Below are 24,646 nucleotides of genomic sequence, written 5' to 3' on the forward strand. Positions count from 1 at the left end.
CATCGTTTTCACAGAGAAGATGCTCAATAAATGTAGGGAAAGGAAGCTATCATGGGTGGAGGAGGTAAGAACAGCAGGGGATAAACTACCGTTTAAGAAGTCTGGGAGTGAAACAGAAATTTGGCTGAGACAAATTTAATGTGTGCGGTGTGTAATACATTAAGGCTGAAATAAGATTGTTGGCTGAGGGGATTAAACCAGTAAAGAAGAGATGGATGACAATGACGGTGGGGACAAAAGGAAAATGAAAGGCAACATGGTCTTGCAAAAGGCAGAAGAGAGTGAAATCAAGAGCCAAAACAGAACGATTAACATTGGAGTGAAGAAAAGACTTTTCTCTCGGATATGAGGACAGGCAGTAAAGGGGGGTGCATGAGAGATAAACTGTGAGGTTGAGGGGGGTTGGGAATTTTTTAGATGGCCCCCCAGTGTAGAAGAGGGAAGGCTAGGGAAGGTTTTAAGGGTAGATGATATTTGAGCTAGGAGACGTCTTTCTTGAAGCGGGAAGTGAAGCCTCTTGCTGGGAAAGAAACAGGGAACAGAAAGAGGGAAAGAGGCCCCAGCGGAGTGGTAAAGTCTTGCAAATGCCAAGGAGGTAAGTGGGGGGGGGGGATGGTAGGTGAGCTTGGAGAGCAGCAGCAGGGGGTTCTCTGGGGCTGCTCCATTTCAGCTGCTGAAGGGCCGCCCCTTCACCCTACGGACTTGGTGACGGAAGCGGTGCCGGAGGATTGTCTGCAGGGCTGTCTCAGCTGTACGCTAGACAACTCTGGACGCAGAGCCCAGTACTAATACAGAAAGCATTCTAGGTCTATTTATCATCAGTGCTGAAACACAATGCAGAAACTAACAGTGCTGCATGTGACAACTATGTAGCAAGAAAGGAAAAGGTTTATGATATATGAGTAGCTGATACAGCAGGATAACAACTGCATATATGTCTTCATCATAACTGTTTGGAATGCGCATATGAAGGAATAACTAAATAAAATATTCCCAAATGCTATCAGCCATGGTATTATAGGTGATTTTCTTTTAATTTTTAAATAACATTTTTTTGTGGTTTATAATTGAAACAAAGAAACGGCAATAAATAGAATCGGTTCTTTCCTTACTGGCTTTGTTTTTGATTAGGTACACTAAGAAGAGAGTATTTCAAAGTAAAATTGTAGCATGGAATGAACCTGAAAAATCGTCTGACTTTCTCTCATCTGAGGGGCAGAAGTAGGGACATGACATCCTTGAGCCACCCCAGGGCTGGAGGCTGACAAGCAAGAGATTAGGCAGCATGCTGCAGGGGAGCACAAAGGACAGATGCGATCAAGCCTTTGTCTCAAGAAACTTTGTGGACCAGGTTTACAATACATGATTACAGGACAACTTATTCTGTGCTCAGGTGGATCCCTGAGGTAGAGACAGGTGGGGAGGCACATGCACCGGTCAGGGGTCACTGTGTGTCACTGGAGGGGGTCAGATGGACCTGGGCTGTGCCACTGTTTACAGCCGTGTGCTTTTCAACAACTTCTCAGGTTTCACTTTGTGAAGTGGGAAAAGTAGTATCTACTCATAAACCAGTTGGCGCATTACAAACAAAATAGGTGAAGTGCTTCATTCAGTACCTGACGCACAGTAAGCGCTCCATAAATATTTACTGCCATGATGATTAGTAATGTGACTGTTGTTATTATTATGCACAAATATTGATTATAGAGGGACCTGATTTGGACTGGGGGCATTTTGAATTCTTTGGGGAGAATTCAGGGAGGCGTCTGGTCGGACCGAGGGCAGTTCTCTCTCACCGCAGGAACGATGCTGTGGGTTCACCGCAGGCCTTCAGGAGGGAAGAAGGAGATGTGCAAGGAGGAACTCCCTGTTGGTTCTTCTTCTGCTACTGTTTGTGTTGCTTTCCCACTTCTAAACAGGTGCACATTACTCCAGAGCACCTTTTCACTTTCCTCTCCCACTCTCCTCTTCTGGTTTTCTGTCTGCAACTCTTTTTACTTCCCTTTTCTCCTCAAAATCCCAAGTGGTAGAAGGGTAAGAAACTATACTACCTTTGAGATGTTCCAAGTTTACCTTTTTGAAACTTGGAGGTTGTCTTCCAATTCTAGGAATTTACATGTCAGTCTGTGTTCATCCTATCCATTCCTTCACTTTCTTAAAATATAACTGCACTCCCCCCGCAACTAACCTCCTCCCAGAACTAAATTGGAAATACAACTAAATTAAAGAATAACCACCCTGAATCACCAATGAAAGACTAGCTGAAAAGGAGTCTTATAACCAAGGATTTATAGAAGAAGCCATACCAAGACTTGCAGGAGGGATGAAGACGCAAAAAGGGCTGGCCCTCTCCCACAGACAGTGGCTGAGATTCCAGTGGGATACCTCAGCTTTGAGGGGTTCCACCCTGAGAAGCACGGGGCCTAAACCCCAGGCTGGGCTTCCCAGACCAGAGTACAAGAGCTGGGAAGAAGTGACCATATAACGTCTGGCCATAAAAAGCAGCAGGGTTTCTGTCTGCCAAGGAGAGACGGAATCTTCTGGAGACACAGGCACCCTCTTAAAGGACCAACACACAAAATTTCATTCGCAACCACTCACCTGGGCTTTGGTGGAGGGAGGGCAATGAGGATTGGAGTCTCCTGGGGAAAGCATGGGGTTTGGGGCTCTGGGAAGTAAGCTGGGGGGAGGGCCAGTGAGGATCCCTATGCTGAGTTGCTCTCCAGTGCCAGTGCAGCAGTTACCATCTTTCTTGGTCAGAGCACTTCCCTCATGGCAGCCTCAGCCTGTGGGAAAGCAATTATCCCACCTTCTGGAGGAGGACAAGGAGAAGGAGGAGGAGGGGGAGGAGGAGAAGAAGGAGAAGGAAGAGGAGGAGAAGGAGGAGGAGGAAGAGAAGAAGAGGAAGAAGAAGAAGCAGGAGGTGGGCAGGAGGAGGAGGAGAAAGACGAGAGGAAAAAGGAACAATGACAAAATACAGAGGAGCAGAGTCAAATGAATAAAATGGCAATAAATTGTACCTATCAATAATCCCTTTACATGTAAATGGCTTAAATGCTACAATAAAAAAACATAGGGTAGCTGAATGGATAAGAAAGCAAGATCCATATACATGCTGTCTACAAGAGACCCATCTCAGAATGAAAGATACATACAAACTAAAAGCAAAGCAATAGAAAAAAAAATTTTACTCAAATAAAAAAAAAGCTAGATAGTCACACTTATATTTGACTGAAAAGACTTTAAAACAAAGGCTATAGCAAGGAAAAAAGAAGGACACTACATAATGATAGAAGGAGCAATCCAAAAAGAGGAAATAACTCTGGTAAACACTTAAAAAGGAGCAATCCAAAAAGAGGATATAACTCTAGTAAACACTTATGTACCCAGTGTAGGAGAACCTAAATACGTAAAGCAAATCTTGATGGACATAAAGGGGAAGACTGACAGTAATATGATCATAGTAGGGAATTTTAACACCCTATTGACATCAATGGATAAATCTTCCAGGCAGAAAATCAACATAGAAAGAGTAGCCTTAAGTGACAGACTAGATCAGATGGATTTAACTAATATTATCAGAGCATATTACCCTAAAGCAATAGAATATATATTGTTTTCAAGTGCACATGGAACATTTTCTAGGAGAGACCACATGTTAGGACAGAAAACAAGTCGCAATAAATTTAAGAAGACTGAAATAATATCAAGCATCTTCTCTGACTATGGTGGTATGAAACCAGCAATCAATCACAGGAATAAAGCTGAAAAACACACAAAATCATGGAGGCTAAATAACATGTTTCTAAACAATGAATGGGTTGACAATGAGATCAAGGAAGAAATCAAAAGTTACCTTGAAACAAATGAAAATGAGAATACAACAACCCAAAACCTATTAGATACAGCAAAAACAGTCATAAGAGGGAAATTCATTGCATTACAGGCCTACCTCAGGAAACAAGAAAAGTCTCAAATAAATAATCTACACTTAAAGGTACTGGAAAAAATAACAAACAAAGCCAAAAGTGAGCAGAAGGAAAGAAATAATAAGGATCAGAGCAGAAATAAACAAAATAGAGTCTAAAATCAATGAAACCAAAGGCTGGTTCTTTGAAAAGATAAACAAAGTTGACAAACCTTTAACCAGACTCATCAAGAAAAAAAGAGAGAGGACCCAACTAAATAAAATCAGAAATGAAAGAGTAAAAGTAACAACTGTCACCAAAGAAATACAATGGATTATAAGAAAATATTATAAACAACTATATGGCAACAAATTGAACAATTTGGAAGAAATGTAAATCTTCCAAAACTGAATCAAGAAGAATCAGAGAATCTGAATAGAAAGATTAAAACTAGGGAAATCGAAGTAGTATTAAAAGAAAAAATCTCCCAACCAATAAAAACCCTGGACCAGATGGCCTCACAGATGAATTTTACCAAACATTCCAAAAAATAACTAATACCTATTCTTCTCAAACTATTCCAAAAAATTCAAGAGAAGGGGAAACTCCCAAGCTCATTTCACAAGGTCAGCATTATCCTAATTTCAGAATTATATAAAGACACTACAAAGAAATAGCATTATAGGCCAATATCCCTGACAAATATAGATGCTAAAATCCTCAACAAAATATTAGCAAACCAGATCCATAAAAGGTCATATACCGTGATCAAGTGGGACTTATTCTGGGGATGCAAGGTAGATAGAATATCTGCAAACCAATAAACATGATACACCACATAAACAAAATGAAGAATGAAAACCACAGTGTCATGTCAATAGATGCTGAAAAAGCATTTGATAAAATCTAGCACTTATTTATGATTAAAAAAAACTCTCAGCAAAGTGGGACTAGTGGGACCATACCTCAGCATAATAAAGGCCATTATGACAAACTCACAGCCAACCTCAGTGCAATGGGCAAAAACTAAAAGCATTTTCCTTAAGATCAAAAACAAGACAGGGATGTCCACCTTTACCACTCTTATTCAATATAGTACTGAAAGTCCTAGCCATAGCAATCAGACAAGGAGAAGAAACAAAAGGCATCCAGATTGGAAAGGGGGAAGTAAAACTGTCATTATTCACAGATGACATGTTATTGTACATTTAAAACCCTAAAGATTCCACCAAAAAGCTACTAGGTCTAATAAATGAATTTGACAAAGCAGAAAAATACAAAATTAACACTACTCAGAAATCGGTGGCATTTCTGTACACCAATAATGCACTATCAGAAAGTGAAACTAAGAAAACAATCCTATTTACTTTTGCAACAAAACAAAAATCACATACCTAGGAATAAATTTAACTGAGGAGGTAAAAGCCCTATATTAAAAAATTAGAGAACATTGAGGGAAGAAATTGAGGAAGATATAAATAAGTGGAAGCATATGCTGTGTTTATGGACTGAAAAATTAACATGATTAGAATGTCCATACTACCCAAACCAATCTATAGATTCATTGCAATTGCTATTAAAATACCAATGGCGTATTTCACAGATCTAGAACAATTATTCCAAAAACTTACATGGAACGAAAAAAGAAAAAAACCCCAAGAGCCTCAACAATCTTGAGAAAGAAAAACAAAGTTGGAGGTATCAAAATATTTGATATCAAACCATACTACAAGGCTATTGTAATCAAAAGAGCCTGGTACTGACATAAGTTCAGGCATATAGATCAACAGAACAGAACAGAGAGCCCAGAAAGAAACCCATGTTTTTATGGTCAATTAATATTTGACAAAGAAGGCAAGAGTATACAAAGGAGTAAAGACAGTCTCTTCAAGAAAGTTGGACAGGTGTTGGGAAAATTGGACAGGTACATGCAAAAAAATGAAACTAGACAACCAACTTAACCATACACAAGAATAAATTCAAAATGGATTAAAGACTTAAATGTTAACTGTTGAAACCATAGAAATCACAGAAGAAAACAGGCAGTAAAATCTTGGGCGTACTTCATAGTGACAGTCTTTCTCATATATCTCCTTGGGGAAGGGAAACAAAAGATAGACTAAAGAAATGGGACTACACCAAATTAAAAAGCTTTTGTGCAGAAAAGGAAACCGACTAAATGAAAGGACAACCCACTGAATGGGAAAACATATTTACCAATGATACACCTGAATGAAAGGACAACCCACTTAATGGGAGAACATATTTACCAATGATACATCTGATAGGGAGTTAATAATCAAAATTTGTAAAGGATTCATACAATTCAACACCAAAAACCAACGAACAATCCAGTTAAAAAATGGGCAAAGGACCTGAATAAATACTTCTCTAAAGAGGACATACAGGTGGCTAGTAGACTTGTTAAAAGATGCTCAATGTCACTATCATCAGAGAGATGCATATTAAAACCACAGTGGGATATCACCTTACACCTGGCAGCATGGCTACCATCAATAAATCAACAAACAACAAGTGCTGGGGAGGATGCAGAGAAAAGGGAATCATAGTGCTCTGCTGGTGGGAATGCAGACTGGTGCAGCCAGTGAGGAAAACAGCATGAAGTTTTTTTCCAAAAAAATTAAAAGTCAAACTGTTATCTGACCCAGCAATCCTGCTTCTGAGAATATATTCTAAGAATCCCCAAACACCAGTTTGAAAGAATATCTGAATCTCTGTATCCCTATGTTCATAGCAGTGTTATTTACAATAAACAAGATCTGGAAACAGCCCAAGTGCCCATTAGTAGACGAGTCAATAAAAAAGCTGTGGTGCATTTACACAATGGAATACTATTATGACTCTAAAAAAGAAGGAAATCTTACCTTTTGCGACAGCATGTGTGGACCTGAAGATTATTATGCTGAGTGAAATAAGTCAGAGAAAGACAAATACCATATGATCTTACTTATATGTGAAATCCAATGAACTAAATAAACTCATGATCAAAATAGAAACAGAAGCATGGATACATGGAACAGACTGACAGCTGTCAGAGAGGAAGGGGGTCTGGGTAAAAAGAGAGTGAAGGGATTAGCCAAAGAACACATATGCATAACACAGAGACACAGAGAACAGTGTGGTGACGGCCAGAAAAAGGTGGGGCAGGGCCTGGGTGGAGGTGGGCAAAGGCGGGGGGAATGGAAACATGTGTACTAGTGTCAACAATAAAGTAAAACATCAGCTTAAAAAAAATAATAACTCTACCCTTCATGACTGTCTTTAGTAAATACTCTTAAATGATAGTCATCAGTAGAAAGACAAGGATTTAGGACCATGAGAGTTCAATTAAGCAAGGCTCATTAGAGGTAACTATATCTTTAAAAGAAACCAACAGAGGTGTGAAGTCCGCACAGGGCTTTTCTTGGCAATGAGGTGTACTTTCCTGGACCCAGATATAGATCCCAACGTGGGAAGCATACTCTGTCTTGCTAGCATCTGTTCTTGTCTTGCTTAGACTTTTAGTAAGTGTGATAAAGAAGGGAAGACATCAAAGGTGTGGCAGCAAAGTGATGAGACCAGAAATCTAAGCGAGAGAGCAGGATGGTCATATTACATTATTCTTTGCATTTATTTATTTATTTAACTTATTTTTATATTTAAGTATAGTTGGTATGCAATGTTACATTGGTTATATTAGTTTCAGGTGTACAATATAGTGATTCAACATTTTTATACCTTACAATGTGATCACCCCACTAATTCTAGTGTAGAAATCAGAATGATTGAAAACAAAAACAAGCTGGTATCCAGATCAGGTACAGCCACCACTCACCTGCTGAGTTCCAGTTTCACATTCCATTCTACTTTGACGAAATATAATGATGCACTTTCGGCTGTGCTGGAAACCCTATTTGTATGTGTACAAGGTCATTATCTTCTGCAACAGATACCTGCACTGAGCCCAGCAATTACCACCTCTGTCTCTCCACACATTAGCACACGTACACACCACAGCCCAGCAATTACCACCTCTGTCCCTGCACACATTAGTACACATACACAACACTGATTTGTACTTTCCTATCAAATTACTCTTTCCCTTTTTAATTAGAATGTTTTCAGAAGCAAACCCTATCGTTAAGGCCATGTACGCTTCTATTATAAATACCAGCTGCCAGCCATTAATTATCCCCTGATGAATTACTGTAGAAGGAGACTTTATAATGCTTACTTTTTAAAATGGGATTTCTTTTCCTTACTTTTGGTGCCCCCATTCTCATACTTAGTTAACCATTTTGAATTGCACATAAGAAAATGTTCCTTTTTCTTCTGCTTCAGGGTATATGATCTGTAGTCAGATAGTATGACAATTTTTTCCATACTTAAAGGTGGAAACTTTTTGTAGGTCTGGACCTCGCTATTTAAAAACTCCTTGGCTAATCTGTGAGGGAAGAACATGAGAACGTTGGGTAGAAACAATTGAAGTCTCTGAGAACAAACACCTTAACATTTCACAAATATCCAGAGTTGCATAACCACTGCAGTGACTGAAACACTGGAACTCATCCAGTAATCCTGTGGTTTGATAATTATACAGTTGTAGGTTTATGCTGCTCTTGAGTTGGGGAGACATCCTTGTGCATACAGGTTAATCCTTTTTTTTTATTACATCATTATATATAAAGTGTATATACTGACTTAGGAACTGAAGTGTAATTACCTCCCAGCATAAAATACTCAAAAATTTAAGTCAGGTAATGCTAAAGTGAGCACTCCTGTACTAATTTCCCTCCTTCTCTCATGGATAGTAGAGAATTTTGGATCCTAGGTAAGTTTTATAGGTACCATTCATCATACAAGTACATACACATGAGAAGAGTTAACTCTACAAGGAAAATCTTAAATTTTCCTCTCGTTCATATTAAATTGAAACAATCACATTCCTAAAAGGGCAAAAATATGGCAAGAAACCCAAATTTCAACTTCTTATATTGCTTATACCCTTAATCAGAGCAGAGACGATTGTGTCTATGCTCATTTAAAGGGCTTGACTGGTTTCTAATTCTAATAGTAGTTTGAATCTTGAGATTGGCTCCTGCATCTGGAACTTGTCCTCAGTTTGGCTGAACCTGGTGGACCTCTCAGAATGTGTACGTACTATATGCTCTATGCAAGGCAAAGAACCAATACTGTGGGGTTCACAAACATGAGCAAAGGATGTTTCTTGTGTCTACACTGTTAACAGTGCAGGTGAATAGGTCATCTCAGTTCATTCCTATCTTGCAGTCTGGGGACTAAACAAAATCAAAGTGGCCTTAGAATTAATCACAGTGCTCTCTACTTCCCCATAGCCTTGTGCTTTATCTTTGTTCTAGTTATGTTTTTTCCATATTGTTCCCCCCTGCCCCTTCAATTGGCACAGGCCAATACATGTCTGTATTGCCACAGAATCAAGGATATGCTTTGTGGAGGGTGGACTCTCAAAAAAATGCTTTTAAATCAAAGAATGCATTTGATTATTTAGGCTTAGTAATTACAGTGGGTCAGCTTGTTCTGTACCGATACAGAAGTGATAAGAAGCTCCTCAACCTTTTGCCAGAGGTCCCTACACTAAAAATCATCTTGAATGTGCTTCACATTGTTGCAGAAAGAAAGAAGTGTGGAATGAGATAATCAGAAGTCTGAAACTGGGGGTTTTGTCTCAGCTCAGTCACTAATTACTTATTTAACCTTGGGCAGACACTTAAACTCTATCTCAGTTTCCTCATCTGTGAAATGGGAATAATAATGACTGGCTTAGCTATTTCCCACGATTGCTTTGAGAATCAAATGAGATATATGCGAATACTTAAAAGTGTTTTTGGAAAGCCCAAAGCTCTGCACAAATGCAAGGCATTATTTTGCAAAGAAACTTTACTTTTAATCTCTGCATCACACCCCCCTGGTTTCCTCAGCTCTGTGGTGACATATATGGAATAACTCAACCTATGCTTGGTATGTACCCCAGAATCTCTTCTGCAGCATTTATAGTGTTTCACTGATTCAGCCTGGGAGTCTCCAAAACACGTAGACATTCTGTCACTCTTGTTTCTCTCTCCAATTCATATAGATATGGATGCTCCTCATTCAATATTTATTTAAGACATACATTATTGAGCACATAGGTGCACTATCTATCATGCTAGGAACTTGGGCAAAATAGACAAATAACAGCATCTCTCCACTTGAGTGGTTTTACAGACTTTTGGATCTGAGAAAACAGACATGAGAACAAACTTGTCCAGTTCAGCATTTGTTTTGGGAGGCAATTTTACATAAAAGTTTTAGTTAATAGAGACATGTATGCACATTTTTAGTTTTGACTAAAATACAAGCTAGTGTTGGCTCCTACCCATGTTTTTCTACTGATAATGGCCTGTAGATTTTAATTTGAGCTTGGACACAGATTGTTTTTTTCAGAGGAAAGTTTGTGAAATCCCATTTCTATGTATCAGTGAATCTATAAAGCTTTGAGGAATAGCAATTGCTATTGATTAGTTATAGGATCACCTGAATGTTTTTCTGCTGGTTTCTCCGATAGAGTAGAATTTGCTTTGACTAGAAGCATTGTTCTTGGGGAAGATAATTCCCAATCCAGTTGAGCAATTAAACTGCTCAGAACATTTGTGGCTAATATCTCCAGGAAGCTCCTGGCATTTCATGTCCTCAGCTGCTATTTGAGTTTTGAGACACTACTGTAGGACCTCCTGGCTTATGATCGGGATCAGGGAAATAGTGAAATAGTCACCTAAATGTACCCAGTGGAATTTAGGCTTAGCTATGGAGATGTCACATCCAATTAGTCACATATTTCAGTGCAAGTCCATCCTTTTGGGAGACTACTCCCAGCTCTCCCAAAAGTAGTCAACAGTCCCTGCTGCTACTGAACACAGTTTCCCTCCTTCCAGCTACCTTGATCTCTTATCTTGTCTGCTTAGCTAATCTATGGAAACTCCTTTTCCTTCCCCGGTATTTCCTATGTCCATCATGCCTCAAGATACTGAGGTCATTGCTAAATCCTTGATCGCCCTTTCCTCTCTCATTGAAGCAATTACTAGTCTTACGAGCCAATGCCCATCTTTTCTGCCTTTCCACAGCCCCTGCCTAATTCCTTATCTTCCCACTTTAGGGAGCAGGCTGCGGTCTCTATTGTTCCGCTATCTCTAGAGTCGTTCCATTGCCTGGAACAACTTAGATCACTAAACATGAGAAATCTCTTCTTTATCATCTTTTTTAGTCTTTCGGTCTTCCAGTTCTTAGTCCAGCTGTTGAGGTTGTCCTGGAAGCCCTGCCTGACCACCCGTGTGCTGCAGTAGTACTCAGAGTCCCTCAGCTGTCACACTGGATCTTACTTATTGGCCACTTGTCTCTCTTTACCCCTCTACTTCTTATATAGGATCTGGCCTGTGGTAAATATTCATCCAAATGCTGGTTGATGGGTTGGACATACTTGTTCTCATCTCTTAGTCTTGGCCAATTCCAGTATTCCCTCGATTTTCAGCTTCCTTTTTTGTTTTGTTTTTATCCATCTATATCCATAACTTCTTTCAAAATGTGTTCTTAAAAACACCTTTCAGTCATACCCTCTACTTCCACTCATAACATTTATTCTTTATTCCTCCTGTAATTATGGGAATGTATGTAATAAATTTAATATAACAAATACTAAAACATTATATGTTAACATAATAATCGCTTTCCTTAAAACAATCACCTTGAGAAATCGTACACTGTTGTCATAGTAATGTCATAGTCACAGTCTTTCTGGAAGCTGTTCTTCTGAAGATATTTTAATAATGATAAATCTAATCTTTGCAAGTGATTTTTAGAATTGTATACAGTCAAATCACTATGAATGGTATTGAGTAAAGCGAATGATCAAGCTGATAACTCTGTGTTTGCAAATAAAAAGTAACATTATCATCTTTCTCTGAACATATTTACACAAGGGAAATTCCAGAAACAATTGGACTATCTTATTTTTGAAAAGTTTCTAGCATCCCAAGGTGACTACTTTTAATAGCACTCGCTTATCTATTATAAAGTGCTTATTAAAATCCAGTTGGGAATTTTACAGGCCTATGATCATACTGATTTGTACTTGTTTAGTGTTTTTTCACATTGTAGTTCAACATCTATTATGTGATAGATGCTGGAAATTAATAAGACCATGGCCTTTGTCCATCAGGACCTCCTAATCCAGTTGAAAAGATAGAAATACAAACAGTCCTGTGTGAAAAATAGATATCAGTGTAAGATAAAGAAGCAGTACAGTAGAGGGACTGTCTGTGAGGGGGAGGAATTTGCTACAGTGTCACCAAAGCCTTCTCAGGACTGAAGGATGAATAGTTAGAAGTTCACCAAGAGGAGGAGGGAAGGGGACTGCAAGAGTCATTCCAAGTCAAGGGAACAGAAGGTACAGAGACTGAAACAAGAAGATATGTTTGGGGAAATCTCAAGTCATTCAATACTGTTATTGTGTAAAGTTCACAATAGGGCAGACAGGACAAGGGGGGGACCCAGTGAAGAAAAAGCCTTGTATTTATCATTTTTCGAACTATGGACTGTATCCTGTAGGAGCCAGGGAAAGGCTCTGTGAATAGGATTTCCCTTCCCAAAAGGACCATAAACCTCCACATCCAATTAGTCACATAGGGTTGCTTGCTCCAACCCCCCAGTATTTTTTTGTTCAAGATTGTCTCAGATACATCCCTTTCTTTTCATGTGATATCTACCTCATTAATTCAGACCTTCATCAACCCACACCTGCCTGGACTGTTTCACAAACCCCTGGCAGGCCCTTGGTGGACAAAATATCATTTTTTTGTTCCTGACAATTCTGTTTAGGATTATCAGAGCACCCTACCTTTCCATCCAGTCTCACTCCGGTTCTAAAATCCTCAATGTTTTTCTATGACCTGAGAGTTAACTGCACACCCTCCCTCCCCACTCCTCACTCCCCGCCCCCTCTCAGCTTGTCATTCAAGGTCCTGCATGTTCTGGTCCCAACCCCCTTTCTCTCCTTGACTCCTGTCACAACTAGTAGTGACAGAAGTCATTTACTGCTTCCATTATCTGTGCCTTCACTTTTATGGTGGCTCTCCCTTGGAATGCTATGCCCATGCTATGGCCTCACATTTTTCATTGCTTTTTTAGACAGAGAGGAAGGGAGAGGGAGGAAAAGAGAGAAGTATCGATTGGAGAGAGAAGCATAGGTTGGTTGCCTCTCTCATGTCCCGACGAGGGATCCCCCGTGCCCACAACCTAGGTATGTGGCCCGACTGGGCATTGAACCGACAGCTTTCGGCTGCGCGGACGATGCTCCAACCAACTGAGCCACGTCAGCCCAGGGAGCTTATTTCTTACAAATAACAAGCCCACTTGTATCCATTGCCTGATGTCATCTCCCACACTCCTGCCCTGGAAGTAACCAATATTCTGGTTCTATTCTTTTACTATATATTGGGTGGTATACATCCATAAGTAATCTATGGTATTGTCATGAAAAAGCTTAAATAGATATATATGATATACTTTATATCTCCTTCTGCAACTAGTTTTTTCACTATCATTGTAATTTTAAGATTTATCTCTATTGACGTATGCGAATAGTCTTTTCAACTGGTGTATCACATTTCATTTTATAAATATACCATACATCACTCATTAATTTTTCTGTGGGTGGGCATTTAGGTTGTTTCTAATTTGGGGCTATTATAAACAATGTTACAATGAATATCACTAGCTGGTCTTGTGCTTACAAATTTTACTGGCCTTTTTAGATCCTGTACCCATCCCAGCTTCTCCATGAAAGCCCGACCCGAATCCCGCAACCCACAGCCGCAAAAACTCCGTCCTCAAAGTAGTTTGTGCCTCCTGCGTCTTTAGTACCATTCCATTGTGCTGAGCAAACGAACGAATTTGCTCGAACGAATGCGTGAATGAATGAATGAATGAATGAGTAAGTGAATGAGTAAGTGAATGGTGCAGCTCAACCCAGCTGACGGCTCTGTTTTTTTAAAATGGGCTTTGGCGCCCTACCCTCATTTCCAAGACAGCGCCGGTCCTCTACCGCATTCCCCCGGTTAGTCCAGGAGGATGTGGATGTGTGGGTGTGGGGGCGATACCTAGCTCGGCGGGTGAGGGCTGGCTCTCCCTGCAAGTTCAAGATCTCGGCAAGCCTAGCGTCTGAAGTTCAGCGTCCCCCTTCGGCAGGGCAGGGCCCAGCCAGGAGCTCCGGCGTCGACGGCGTTAAGGCGCGTCGGGACCCGGCGCGGGCAGGGGGAGGTTGGGGGGCTGTCTGAGAAGTCGTAGTAGATCCCTCCGCGTGGCTCGGGCCGGCGCTTCTTCCTGCGGGAAACCCCTGGGTGCCGAAGGCGGCGGAGCTCGGCCGCGGCGACAGGGGCGGGGCTTGCGGTGGGAGGAGGCGGCTGAGGCGGAAGGACACACGAGGCTGCTTTGCCGCACACCGAAAAAGTTTGTCTCAGAACTTCGGGCGCGGCTCAGGCGGCGGCCCGTGATCGCCTGACTAGGGGAAGGAGTGGAGACATCAAGCCTGAGTTTCGGGGCGCAGCGCGAGGCCGTGAGCTGCAGACAGGAGGAGGAAGGAGAAAGTCGGGGGCTCCTCTATCGGGGCCCCCTCCCCATGTGGATCTGCCCCGGCGCCGGCGGCAGCGGCGGCGGCGGAGGAGGCAACGATGCCCGCCCTGCGCCCGGCTCGGCTGTGGGCGCTGCTGGCGCTTTGGCTGCGCTGCGCGGCCCTCGCGCGTGGTGAGTATCAGGCTGGGGGTGCTGTCCCCGCGCCGCGGTGCGCGCACCGCCGACCCCGCCTCGGCCCGCCACCTGGGATGACCCTTCGGTCCCCTCTGTGCGAGAAGGCCGGGCTCGGCCGTCGGCGCGGAGTGAGGCCACTTGGTTCCCGAAAGTTTGGGCATCGTGGGGGCCCCTCCCTGAGCGCGTCCCCTCCCCCGCGCTCCTCGCCGCCGCCTGCTTCCCTAGGCGGGTGGCCCCACACACGCCTCCTCGGCCGGGCAGCGAAGCTCAGAAACTCCCTTTCTCGAGCATGGAGTTCAGGGTGTTGGGCAGTCTTGCCCTTTTGGTTCCGCGTTTCCCGGGGTTGAAGGGGAACCGAGGGCGGGCTGCCCGTGACATACCGACGCCAGCCGCGGACCGCAGAGGGGCTGAGCAAAGGAATGCCAGGTTCTGGCCTGGAGGAGCGGAGGCAGGGCCTCCCAGCCCGGCAGCTCGCACCTTCCCCGCCAGACGGAGTGGGCCAGCGGGGAGGCACACAGCCCGGGTGGGTGGGGTTGGTTTGGATGGGACCCGGGGTTCGCGGTGCGCCTGTGCCCTGACACCCCGAATCCGTGGTCCCGGCGTGTTGTGCTCCAGCCTCTGGAAGGCGGAGGCAGGAGTAGTAGCAAAACTGGTGTGGCTGCATGCTGGGCCACATGATTTAAAAATCTCAACCGCTGTTATTCTTTCCGAGGCGCGGAGCTCCGGCGCTGTTTCAGAGTCCGTGTCCAGCCCCAGGAATGTGGTGTGACGATCACCAACCTCTCCAACCTGGCAGCCGCGCTGCTGCTCTTTTGGCAGGTTGGGGGTGGGGCATGGGAGGGAGAGGAAAAAGGGAGACGTTAATTCAGAGTGCTTCCTCAGAAGGCCTCTTTATGGTTGGATATTTGCAACAGTCTTTCTGAACACGGTTGGGTCTAGGAAAGGAAGTCGAATCATTTTTCACTCTTCTCAGTCTCCAAACTACCTTTACACTATCTCAGTTTCCAAAAATTTTCAGACCGTTTAGGGGAAAGAATTTGGGCTTCGGAACTCTGCTCTGTTATCCTGGGTTCAAATCCAGCTCTGCTGTGCAAACTCTCCAATGCAATGGGAATGAAATAACCCAGCTAATAGGATTAATTAAGAGAGTGCATATTGAACCCATGGCAGTCAAAAGGTATTCATCAAGTCCTTTCAGGGCAGAGCTGTGTTTTATTTTTTCTGAACTCTCTGCTTCCAGTGGGATGGTGGCTTACATATGTTTGTTAACTGAAAGTAGCCTAATCTGAAGGAATCTTTTACCTTGATTAAGAGGAAAAAACCCAACACCTGGTACATGAGCTATGTCTCTGCAAAGAAAAGGTAAGGCGATGAGCTTCAGAAAAATTTGCTCTTTGTTCATTGTTAACAGGCAGTGGACATGCCAGTCACACATGTTGAAAGAGAACAAGATTATCACAGTGCTGGGTTGTTCAGAACCAGCCAGATCCTTTTTGGAAAGTTCAAATTCCACACACCTCAAGGTCCCTAAAAATTTCACAAGTGGACGAGGAGGCCCTGTGATGATAAGTCCAACCTGTTTCAGGCGCATTTAACAAAGCACACAATGGTAGCTTTGCCTTTCTTTTTCCTTTGAGCGAGAGCTTTAGTGTAAGTGTAGATTTAGAATAGAGAGGAGTATAAACAATGGGCTAGTCTGAGGGTTACAGTCCCTGGTTGGCCATTAACTTGTTTAGTAAATAACTTCATCTTTATGATCTGTAGTCTTCTCACCTATGAAATAGAAGAAATAACCTACTTTAGAGAATTGGAGGGAATAATAAATATGATTGCAGAGCAGTTTGCAAAATTAAGTGGTCACTGATACGACATCAAGAATAGAATTATTCTAACACACAGGACTTCTCTCATTCTAGGACCTCGGTACATATAAAGGTGTCCTCTTTTTTACTTCTGCATTGATGAGTTGTTGCTATTACTAGCTAACTTGTAGGTGAGTAAGTTGAATGTTAGTCCTTTAGCTCAAAGGACAAGATTTAGGTATTTTGATTTTTAGGCAGGTGTTTCTCAGATGCTAAACTGCAATAGAAGAGGTTGAAGAACCTGTTTCTTGGTACAAATCTTAAAACTTTTCAGAGTTTGGTGATGTTTTGCTAAGGTACCGATTGTAAAACACTTTTCCAAACTTTTGAGCGTTCCTGTATTTGGCTTGTGGCCAACTGTTAATTTAAACATCACTGAGTTCCTAAGGCGAGGAGCTGTCAACCCATCTGTCTGATTGTGTAAACAGCTACCCAAGACCACCCCTTGCTTCTTGTTTTCTTTTGCTCTGCAATATGAGTGACTCCCGGTTTTGCTGCATTCTAGGTAATTTCTCAGCTGCATTTACATCTTGCTTTTAAAGAAAAATCACAAAGAGCAATTTTTTTTTTCAGATGGAGCTGAAACTCTTTTTCTTTCTTCCAGTTCTTTCTGTATTATTATGCCATTTTTTGGGAGGGGGCAGGAGGAATGAGAGTAATTATTTCTAGTCTCTTTTTTGTGTCCCAAAGTTTTGATTTTTAAAAATATTTACCCACATTTTCTGCACCGTTCTCACTCTACTGCCTCTTCTGTAGTCTTCTTATGGCATGGAGGAGTAACTTCTGGTTCGCCTGCATTGTATCTGCTGACTTTGGGACTTTTAGAAATGTTTAAATTCAGTGGGATATGCTTGGATGCTTCAGAGCAGCCTTACAATACATTTTAAAAATATCATACCCACAGAAATTTTATTTTGCCCACAAAATTTGCATTGATCTAGTTCCCACTCTCTGATGCCATTCCTAGTAGTCCTCCTCCTTACTCTGTCCACTGTGACAAAACAAAGCTCCTTAACCTGGCTGCTTCGAAATCAGCTCAGGTGATTCTTGAACTCACTACCCAGGAGTTCTGATACAGAAGGTCTGAGAATCTGTATTTCTCAAAGTTTACAGGTGATTCTAATATAGTAATGTGGTTGGAACCTACTGATTATTTATTACCCTGCCTTCAGGTGTGGGTGTATATGGGGGTGTTCCTTCTTAATTTTAGTAATTTCTAGAGTGAACCTAATCTTAGCCATTCCAGTGTTTAACCCTCTATTTTTAACATAAAAGTTATAGAGTGTAATGCCAATTCTTCATCTGGGCACAGTAGGTCCCCATTAGCTCCTTAGAAGAGCTTCATATATTTGAATGATACTATCATAAGCTTCCCACCCCCTTTTTTCCCCTCAAGCCTCATTCATATATGCCATTGTGGACCTTCTATCTATTTGCTCTTAATGGTTTTAGAGTAAAAAAATTCTACGCCATGATTTGGATGAGAACGTCATAAGAGATTACATTCTTTGGATATTGTGTTTATACTCCTTATTTCTTGGTATTTCTACTTGGATGTCACAACTTGAGCCAATCATTTTCCTGCCACTTTTTCCTGCTTCTCCTCTCTTCTTCCCTTTCTCTGCAAATGACTTGAAGTCAAAAGGTTTTTACTTCCTTATACTCCTCTCTTTATATATGTATTTTATTTTATTTCCTTATACTCCTCTCTTTATATATGTATTTTATATTATATATAAATATACATAATGCTATATATAATATTTTGGAAAAATCACTGGCCTAGGAGCCAGAAGACCAACTTCTCCTCTAGGTATGTTATTAATTATTCTTGTAATTTTGTGGGAGGGGTACTGTTCTGGTCCTCCATTTGCTTAGGTACTTTGTTCATAGTCACTGAGCCAATTACGGAGTTGAGGCTAGAATCTCTCCTGGTCCTCAGTCCAGCGCCTCATCTGCTCTATGCGCCACTTACATCTCTTGTACGAATGAGCTCATATACACAAAAACACTCAAAACATCCTCAAGTGCTTACTGTTAATGTGTGCTTCTTGTGGGAAAAAGAATCGTCTTTTCACTTGTAATTCTCTCACCCCTCCCTCTGTACCTGTCACAGTGCTGTGGCCTCTAATATGCTGCCAATAAATATTTGTTCAATTGGACAACTACTTTTAGCATTTGTTATTCTGCACTACTATGGTACTCCAAGATAGTTTTTTAAAAAAGTATTTGCAAGAGTCATTGCTTACCTTACATTTGGGGAAAAACCAGATTTTCCCCTTCCCCAAATGTTGTATTTAAACGCACTATTTTGAATTTATCTCACTTTCTCTGTCTGTCTCTCTCTTTTCTGATCACTTCTGCAATTCATGAAGTTCACTTTGACTTTGGTATTTAGCTTCAAAGGCACTGGCATTTACCACCTGCCTCTCACTTGAGTTGCTTCTACTGTTTCCTGTATTACTATATTACTGGGCCAGCAATTTCTATTATTTTGTTCAGAGTTGCCATACCCTAATGTAATTTGATCATTTTAGGGACTGTTGGAATAGTGTTTTTAAATTTTTAAAAATTGAGTTAACTAAGTTTATGTTTAAATGATTTTTTGAGACTTTTTTCCCATTGTGAGTTGGGTATTGCAAACTTGTACTTGACTAAGGATATGTACATTTAGTAAAGTTTGTTTTTGTTTTCCCCCCACCAAGAGAGTTCCTGGAAAACCACTACCACTGACAAAACTCTAAAGGTGAGATAGTAAATAAATACAATTTTGAGATAACCCAAAAGTTTGTGAGCTATATCCACTACTAGATTTGCTCCTTGAGGGCAGGGACCATGCCATATGCATCCCTTCCTGGCCTGCAAAACCTGCCTGGCAGGTGCCCAACGTGCAGAGTCAGCAAGCAGCAGGGTTTGGTCACAGCATCTGTGACTCCTGCTTTGTCCTTTCCACCTCTGGGACAGTCTGGAGGAGAGGCTGATGGTGAGTCAGGGGTGTGCCTTTATGCTCCGTTCTCCTTTGAAGAGAAAAGATCAGTTGAAAGCTGACCACACCTACAGACTTTTATACTATCTCTTTTTGTTAATTAATGGGTAGCTGAAATTTTCCTCTTTGTTGACTTATGCGTTGGCAGGAACTCTAAATTATTGGTTTGGCCAAAAAGTTGGTTTAGTGTTTTCCCTGCGATAGCTCTAGTAGTGCTTAGTTGTCTTTAACTTCATTAGAAACAATTTGTTAGATTGTACTGTGACAGCTGTCTTATCACTGTGCATTTAAAAACAACTTATCACACTTGGTGAATTTTTGTAAACCCATTTTAATATTAAAGATGGAAGAAAATAGACAGCATTTTTGGCATATTATGCTTTATTATTTCAAGAAAGATAAAAACGCAACTGAAATGCAAAAAAGATTTGTGCAGTGTATGGAGAAGGTGCTTTCACTGAACAAATGCGTCAAAGTGGTTTGTGAAGTTTTTTGGTACTGTTGACATTTTGGCCAAATAATTCTTTGCTGTGGGGCTGCTTTATACATTGGAAGATGTTTAGTAGAACCCCTGGCCTCTACCCACTAGAAGCCAATAGCTGGAGATAGCTGACACACTAAAAATATCCAAATCAATAAAGCTATTGGTGAAAATGAAAAGTGTGTCTTTTATTATATGGAAAAAACCATACAGATTTTTCGGCCAACAACATATCTAGTTGCTTTGTTCATCTTACAACATTCTGGTCGAGAGGTAGCCTACCTTTTTCTGCTCGTACACCTCTGGTGATAGACAGTTCCCTGCCACCAGAGGCGGGTTAGTCCATCTTTAAACAGTTCTAATTTTTAAAAAGTCTTATATTCATCTGGAATCTGTCTTATTATGACCTGCCTCCATCCTCTCAGAAACCTGTCTATTAGGACTTGCATCTTCTCCGGAATTTGCCTCATAAAATCGTGAGCCCTGTGTGGGTGGTAGGACTCAAAAGGGATACCCTTTGCCAAACTGACATATACCCCTTTGTGAAAGGAGTTAAACCCAGTGAGGAGCATGAAGCTGATCCCATCTGGGGTATTCTCCTGAACATTGGAGAAAAACAAGGAGAAGAGTAAAGCAAGACAGGGAGATAATAAAAGCCACTGGTTGGAGTGAGAAAAGCAAAAACAATTAGCTGGGTTAACTTATTTATATATGTATAGGTATATGTATGTGTATATGTATATGTATATAAATACATGTTTCTGTATATAACTAAATAGTATTCTGGTAGAAGTCCTACCTATTGGCTCTAAGATATATTATCTTTGTAGCCCTCTTAGTGGTATGTTAGGGAGCACTGCGGTGTGTATCCATCCTTAATTTGTGTGCTTCCCTTAGCGTCATTTGGTAGGGAGTGTAGGGTATTCTGTTCTAGATGTGTGGGAATCTCTGACCAAGTAGAAGATAGGATCCTGCTTCCAAGGAGTGGGCCTCATCATGGAGACAAATGAGCATACAATTAGGAATATGAACTATAGTCATTTATTCACTTACCTACACTCTCTAAAATCAGTTTTCTGCAGTCATGTTGGCTGAGAACTATTGGGTCTGGTAGAGTAAACTCCAGGTTCACCAGGGAATAGCGACCCCCAGCTCACCCCTGCTGGGCTTATGTGCTGTTCTCCTCTTTATCTGTTGTAATTTAGAAATATAAAAACTTCACTTGGGGAAAAAGACAAAGACCCCTTTGTCTGGTGAGGGTGTAAATATAAATTTGGCACATGTTGTGGTGTCTATTATGTCTATTAGTGGGTTTGTGGCAAGAGAGAGAGCTGTGTTCTCAGCCTGGATGCCAAGCCTGATCTAGGACAAGTTAAGGTAGAAGTATCTCCTTTGGAAGATCTAGTTCCCAGTGGCGGTGGCTGAAGGAACTTCTTGTCACAGCCAGGCAAGGACTGAGGTGCGGTATGGACACACCCAGAGTTGCTGCCTTAGGTGGGTGGCATTGATTAATCATACTAACATCTCCCTCACCCTCTTGTGCTTGTCTTGGCAAAACCCTGTTCTACCAGCTCCTCAGAGTTTGGGCTTTACTGGATATGACTGAGCAAACTCTTGGGTGGGGGATGTCATTTTACTGTTCTTTGCCACTGTTGAACTGCAGGCCAGTTGCCTCGGTCCAGCTCTGGTGCCCTTGGTCTTCTGGCCAGGCAGTGTGGGGCCGGGGCCTCTCTTCCCTGTAGACTGAAGCACCTTCCCGAGAGGCCTGCCCTAGGGTAGTTTCTGGCCTTCAGCTCAGTCACTTTTGCAGGATATTGGAGGCTGGGCAGTGGCTCTGGTTCTTTGAATACATCAGCCAAAGATCATGCCAAGACGGACTCATTGTCTCACAAAGACAGGTTGGGTGTTGCAGAACCTGTTTCTGGGTTAAGAGTAGCTCTCCCACTCTCATATATATTTATTCATATGAAGAAAGTGTGTGTGTATTTTGTGAGGTAAGGAAAATATGATGATAACATTTTGATTGGAGTCAGATATTGTCTCCCTAATAATATGTTGTCTTTTAACAAATAACATTGCTTTAAAATACAGTTTTGCTTGCTGAATAAAGTTGTATGAGAAGCTGTGGTGACATTCTAAAGTATACTACCTTGTTCAGAAGCAGGTGCATTTTAAAAATTGTTATTTGCTTCTTTTTCATCTCTTTTTATTCTCATCCCTCTTTTGTGAAGAGATTCTGGAAGGCTTTTACGCTTCAGAGATGAAATAGCCTATTTTAACTAGTACCTGACAGGGAGAAGTTGCTATTTTGGAATACTTAGCCAAGATTCAAATAAGAATAGTTGAAAAGTGTTTACTCACTGATATATTCTATTGAGTTTTTGAATATGAATAGTTAGAAAACTAGATAGTGCTAATGTGTTAACTTCTCAAAATGATAAATGTGGTAAGCTGGCAAAGAAACTTCTGTTTAATTCTTTGCTTTCACATGTTTTTGTTTGTCCAGAAAGTGTTGAGACTTATTGGAGTTTGAGGACATGTATATTTTGGTTATTACTTTTTATGTTTTTCCTTTGCTCTGAGCATGCCCTTATTTGCTAGATATTCTTGAATTGGAAACATTAAGGACATTTACTTTATTACAACATTTAAAGCACTTCTAATCTTTATGAAAATTACTAGAGAAAAAAACACATCCTGTGAGTCTTGTCTTTGGCATTATGTTACTAATTTAAGGAACAATGTATCATGGCTCCTATGAAACATACTTTCTAAGAGATTTAAGGAAAATGGTTGTAACTACAAACAAACATTGTAGCATTTTAAGGCAAGGTGACATAGCAACAGCATTATTTTTTTTAGTTTACACATAATTAATTCATCTATATTTTGTTGATTTTCTCTGGCATCTGTACAAGATTTTTGGAGGTGGTGATGGTGGTGGTAGTATTTTACTGTTAATATTTTAGTGTACATCTTTTGGTTTTTATTTTTCCCTAACTTTAGTGTTAAAAAGTTGTTGATTCATAAGGTATGTACAGTTTTCTGTTCTGCTTTTCTTTGGTGGTTATATTTTTCATAAATTGAATTTAATGGTTAAGTAGTATTCTAATTAATAAGTTTACTGTATTTTGATCATTCTCCTTTGGTTTGCTTGCATATTTAGTTGGTTCCATCCTTTTTTTCCTGTATAAATGAAAATGATATTAATCATTCTTATATAGAAAGAAATTTACCTCTTTAGGATTTTTTCCATTAAGCTAGATTTTCAGAAGAGAGAGTAATATATATATATATATATCAAAGAGAGTGATTTTAAAAAAGATCAGGAAACAGGATTTTAAAAAATCAAGAAAATGTAAGAGAAAATCAGAATGTCCAGTAATCTTACCAGTTCTAACCAAAACCCACAATTAATATTTTGATAGAGTCCAGTGCTTTTCTGTTTCTGTTATTGTAATTGGGATTTTAATGTACATACAGTTTTATCATCTGTTTCTGTTCCGCTTAAGTACCGTGAACATTTTCCCACTTAAGTAAATGTTCTTTAAGAATGTGGTTTTTAAGGCTGCGTACTCTTCTACCTTAAGAATCTGTTATATTTTATTTAAATTGAAATCTTTGTAGTTTCAATTTTTATAATTATAAATAATGCTATGATGAATATTCTTGTTATAAACATCTGTAGGGATATTTGTTCCAAAAGTCAAATTATTGTAACAGAGAATATGGCCCTTTCTGTGACTTTTGATGCACACTACCAAATTCCCTTCCGATAGCTTGATCCAGTTATGCCTCCATCAGCAGAATGTCATTGTTCCCAACCATTGTCCACACCAGTTTTATTTTTTAAAACTAACAATTTGATAAGTAGTAACTGCTACCACGTCTTAATTTTCCCTCCTGACTACAGTGATGGTGTATGTTTTTTCATATGGTCAATGGCTATTTGTATTGCATTTTCTTTTATTTACTTATTTTGGTAAATTGTTTTTTTAACCCATCAAGGTGTTTATTTTTGGTTACTGATTTGAAAAAGCTCTTTAATATTAAGTGTATTAGTCCTTTATCTATCTTAAACATGGTGCAACAGGTATGGACAGGTTAAACTAAATAGTATAAAATAGCTACCAATATTGATATAAAAATTGCTTATTTGATAGGTTAATTTTTTTAATCGTTTGATTTTTGAGCTTGGTCAATTTTCTGAGCATTTGTTAACTGGCATTTTCTGTAGCTACTTTAAGATTCTAATCTGACTACATCATAAATCAACAAGCTGTCAGTTGTATATGCTCAGGAAATGCACATTCACTTTAATATTTTATAAAAAGCTGCTGGAGGAAAACAGTATATTTTGGAGCCAAATATGTGATTTTGGGTGGGATTTTCATCTGCTTCTGCCTCTCTTCCTAAATATCTAAATATTTGAAGTAACATCCCTGAAAGGCAGGTTTAATGCACTACTAAATCTGACCTAATTGATCATAGTACAATGGTCTAGCCAGTCTGTTTGGTCAGACAACGGGGTGACTAAGATTCCCTCCCCTCTCCCCTCACCAAATTGATTAGTTGTGGGACAGAACTGACTGAA

General features: G+C 40.5%; 1 protein-coding gene across 2 annotated transcripts in view; it reads left to right on the plus strand.

Annotated features, from left to right (window-relative positions):
* Window positions 1-14,393: 14,393 nt before the first annotated feature.
* NOTCH2 (notch receptor 2) overlaps window positions 14,394-24,646 on the plus strand; it is a 160,401-nt gene continuing 150,148 nt past the window's right edge. For both annotated transcript variants that reach the window (XM_054564807.1, XM_054564809.1), the window contains exon 1: window positions 14,394-14,720. In XM_054564807.1, the coding sequence (XP_054420782.1) occupies window positions 14,648-14,720 (73 nt within the window). In that variant the 5' untranslated portion in view covers window positions 14,394-14,647. The remainder of the gene's footprint in view (window positions 14,721-24,646) is intronic.

This window comes from Pteronotus mesoamericanus, unplaced genomic scaffold, assembly GCF_021234165.1.
Source record: "Pteronotus mesoamericanus isolate MK-2021 breed Mesoamerican mustached bat unplaced genomic scaffold, CSHL_Meso_final scaffold_99, whole genome shotgun sequence".
Taxonomy (NCBI): domain Eukaryota; kingdom Metazoa; phylum Chordata; class Mammalia; order Chiroptera; family Mormoopidae; genus Pteronotus; species Pteronotus mesoamericanus.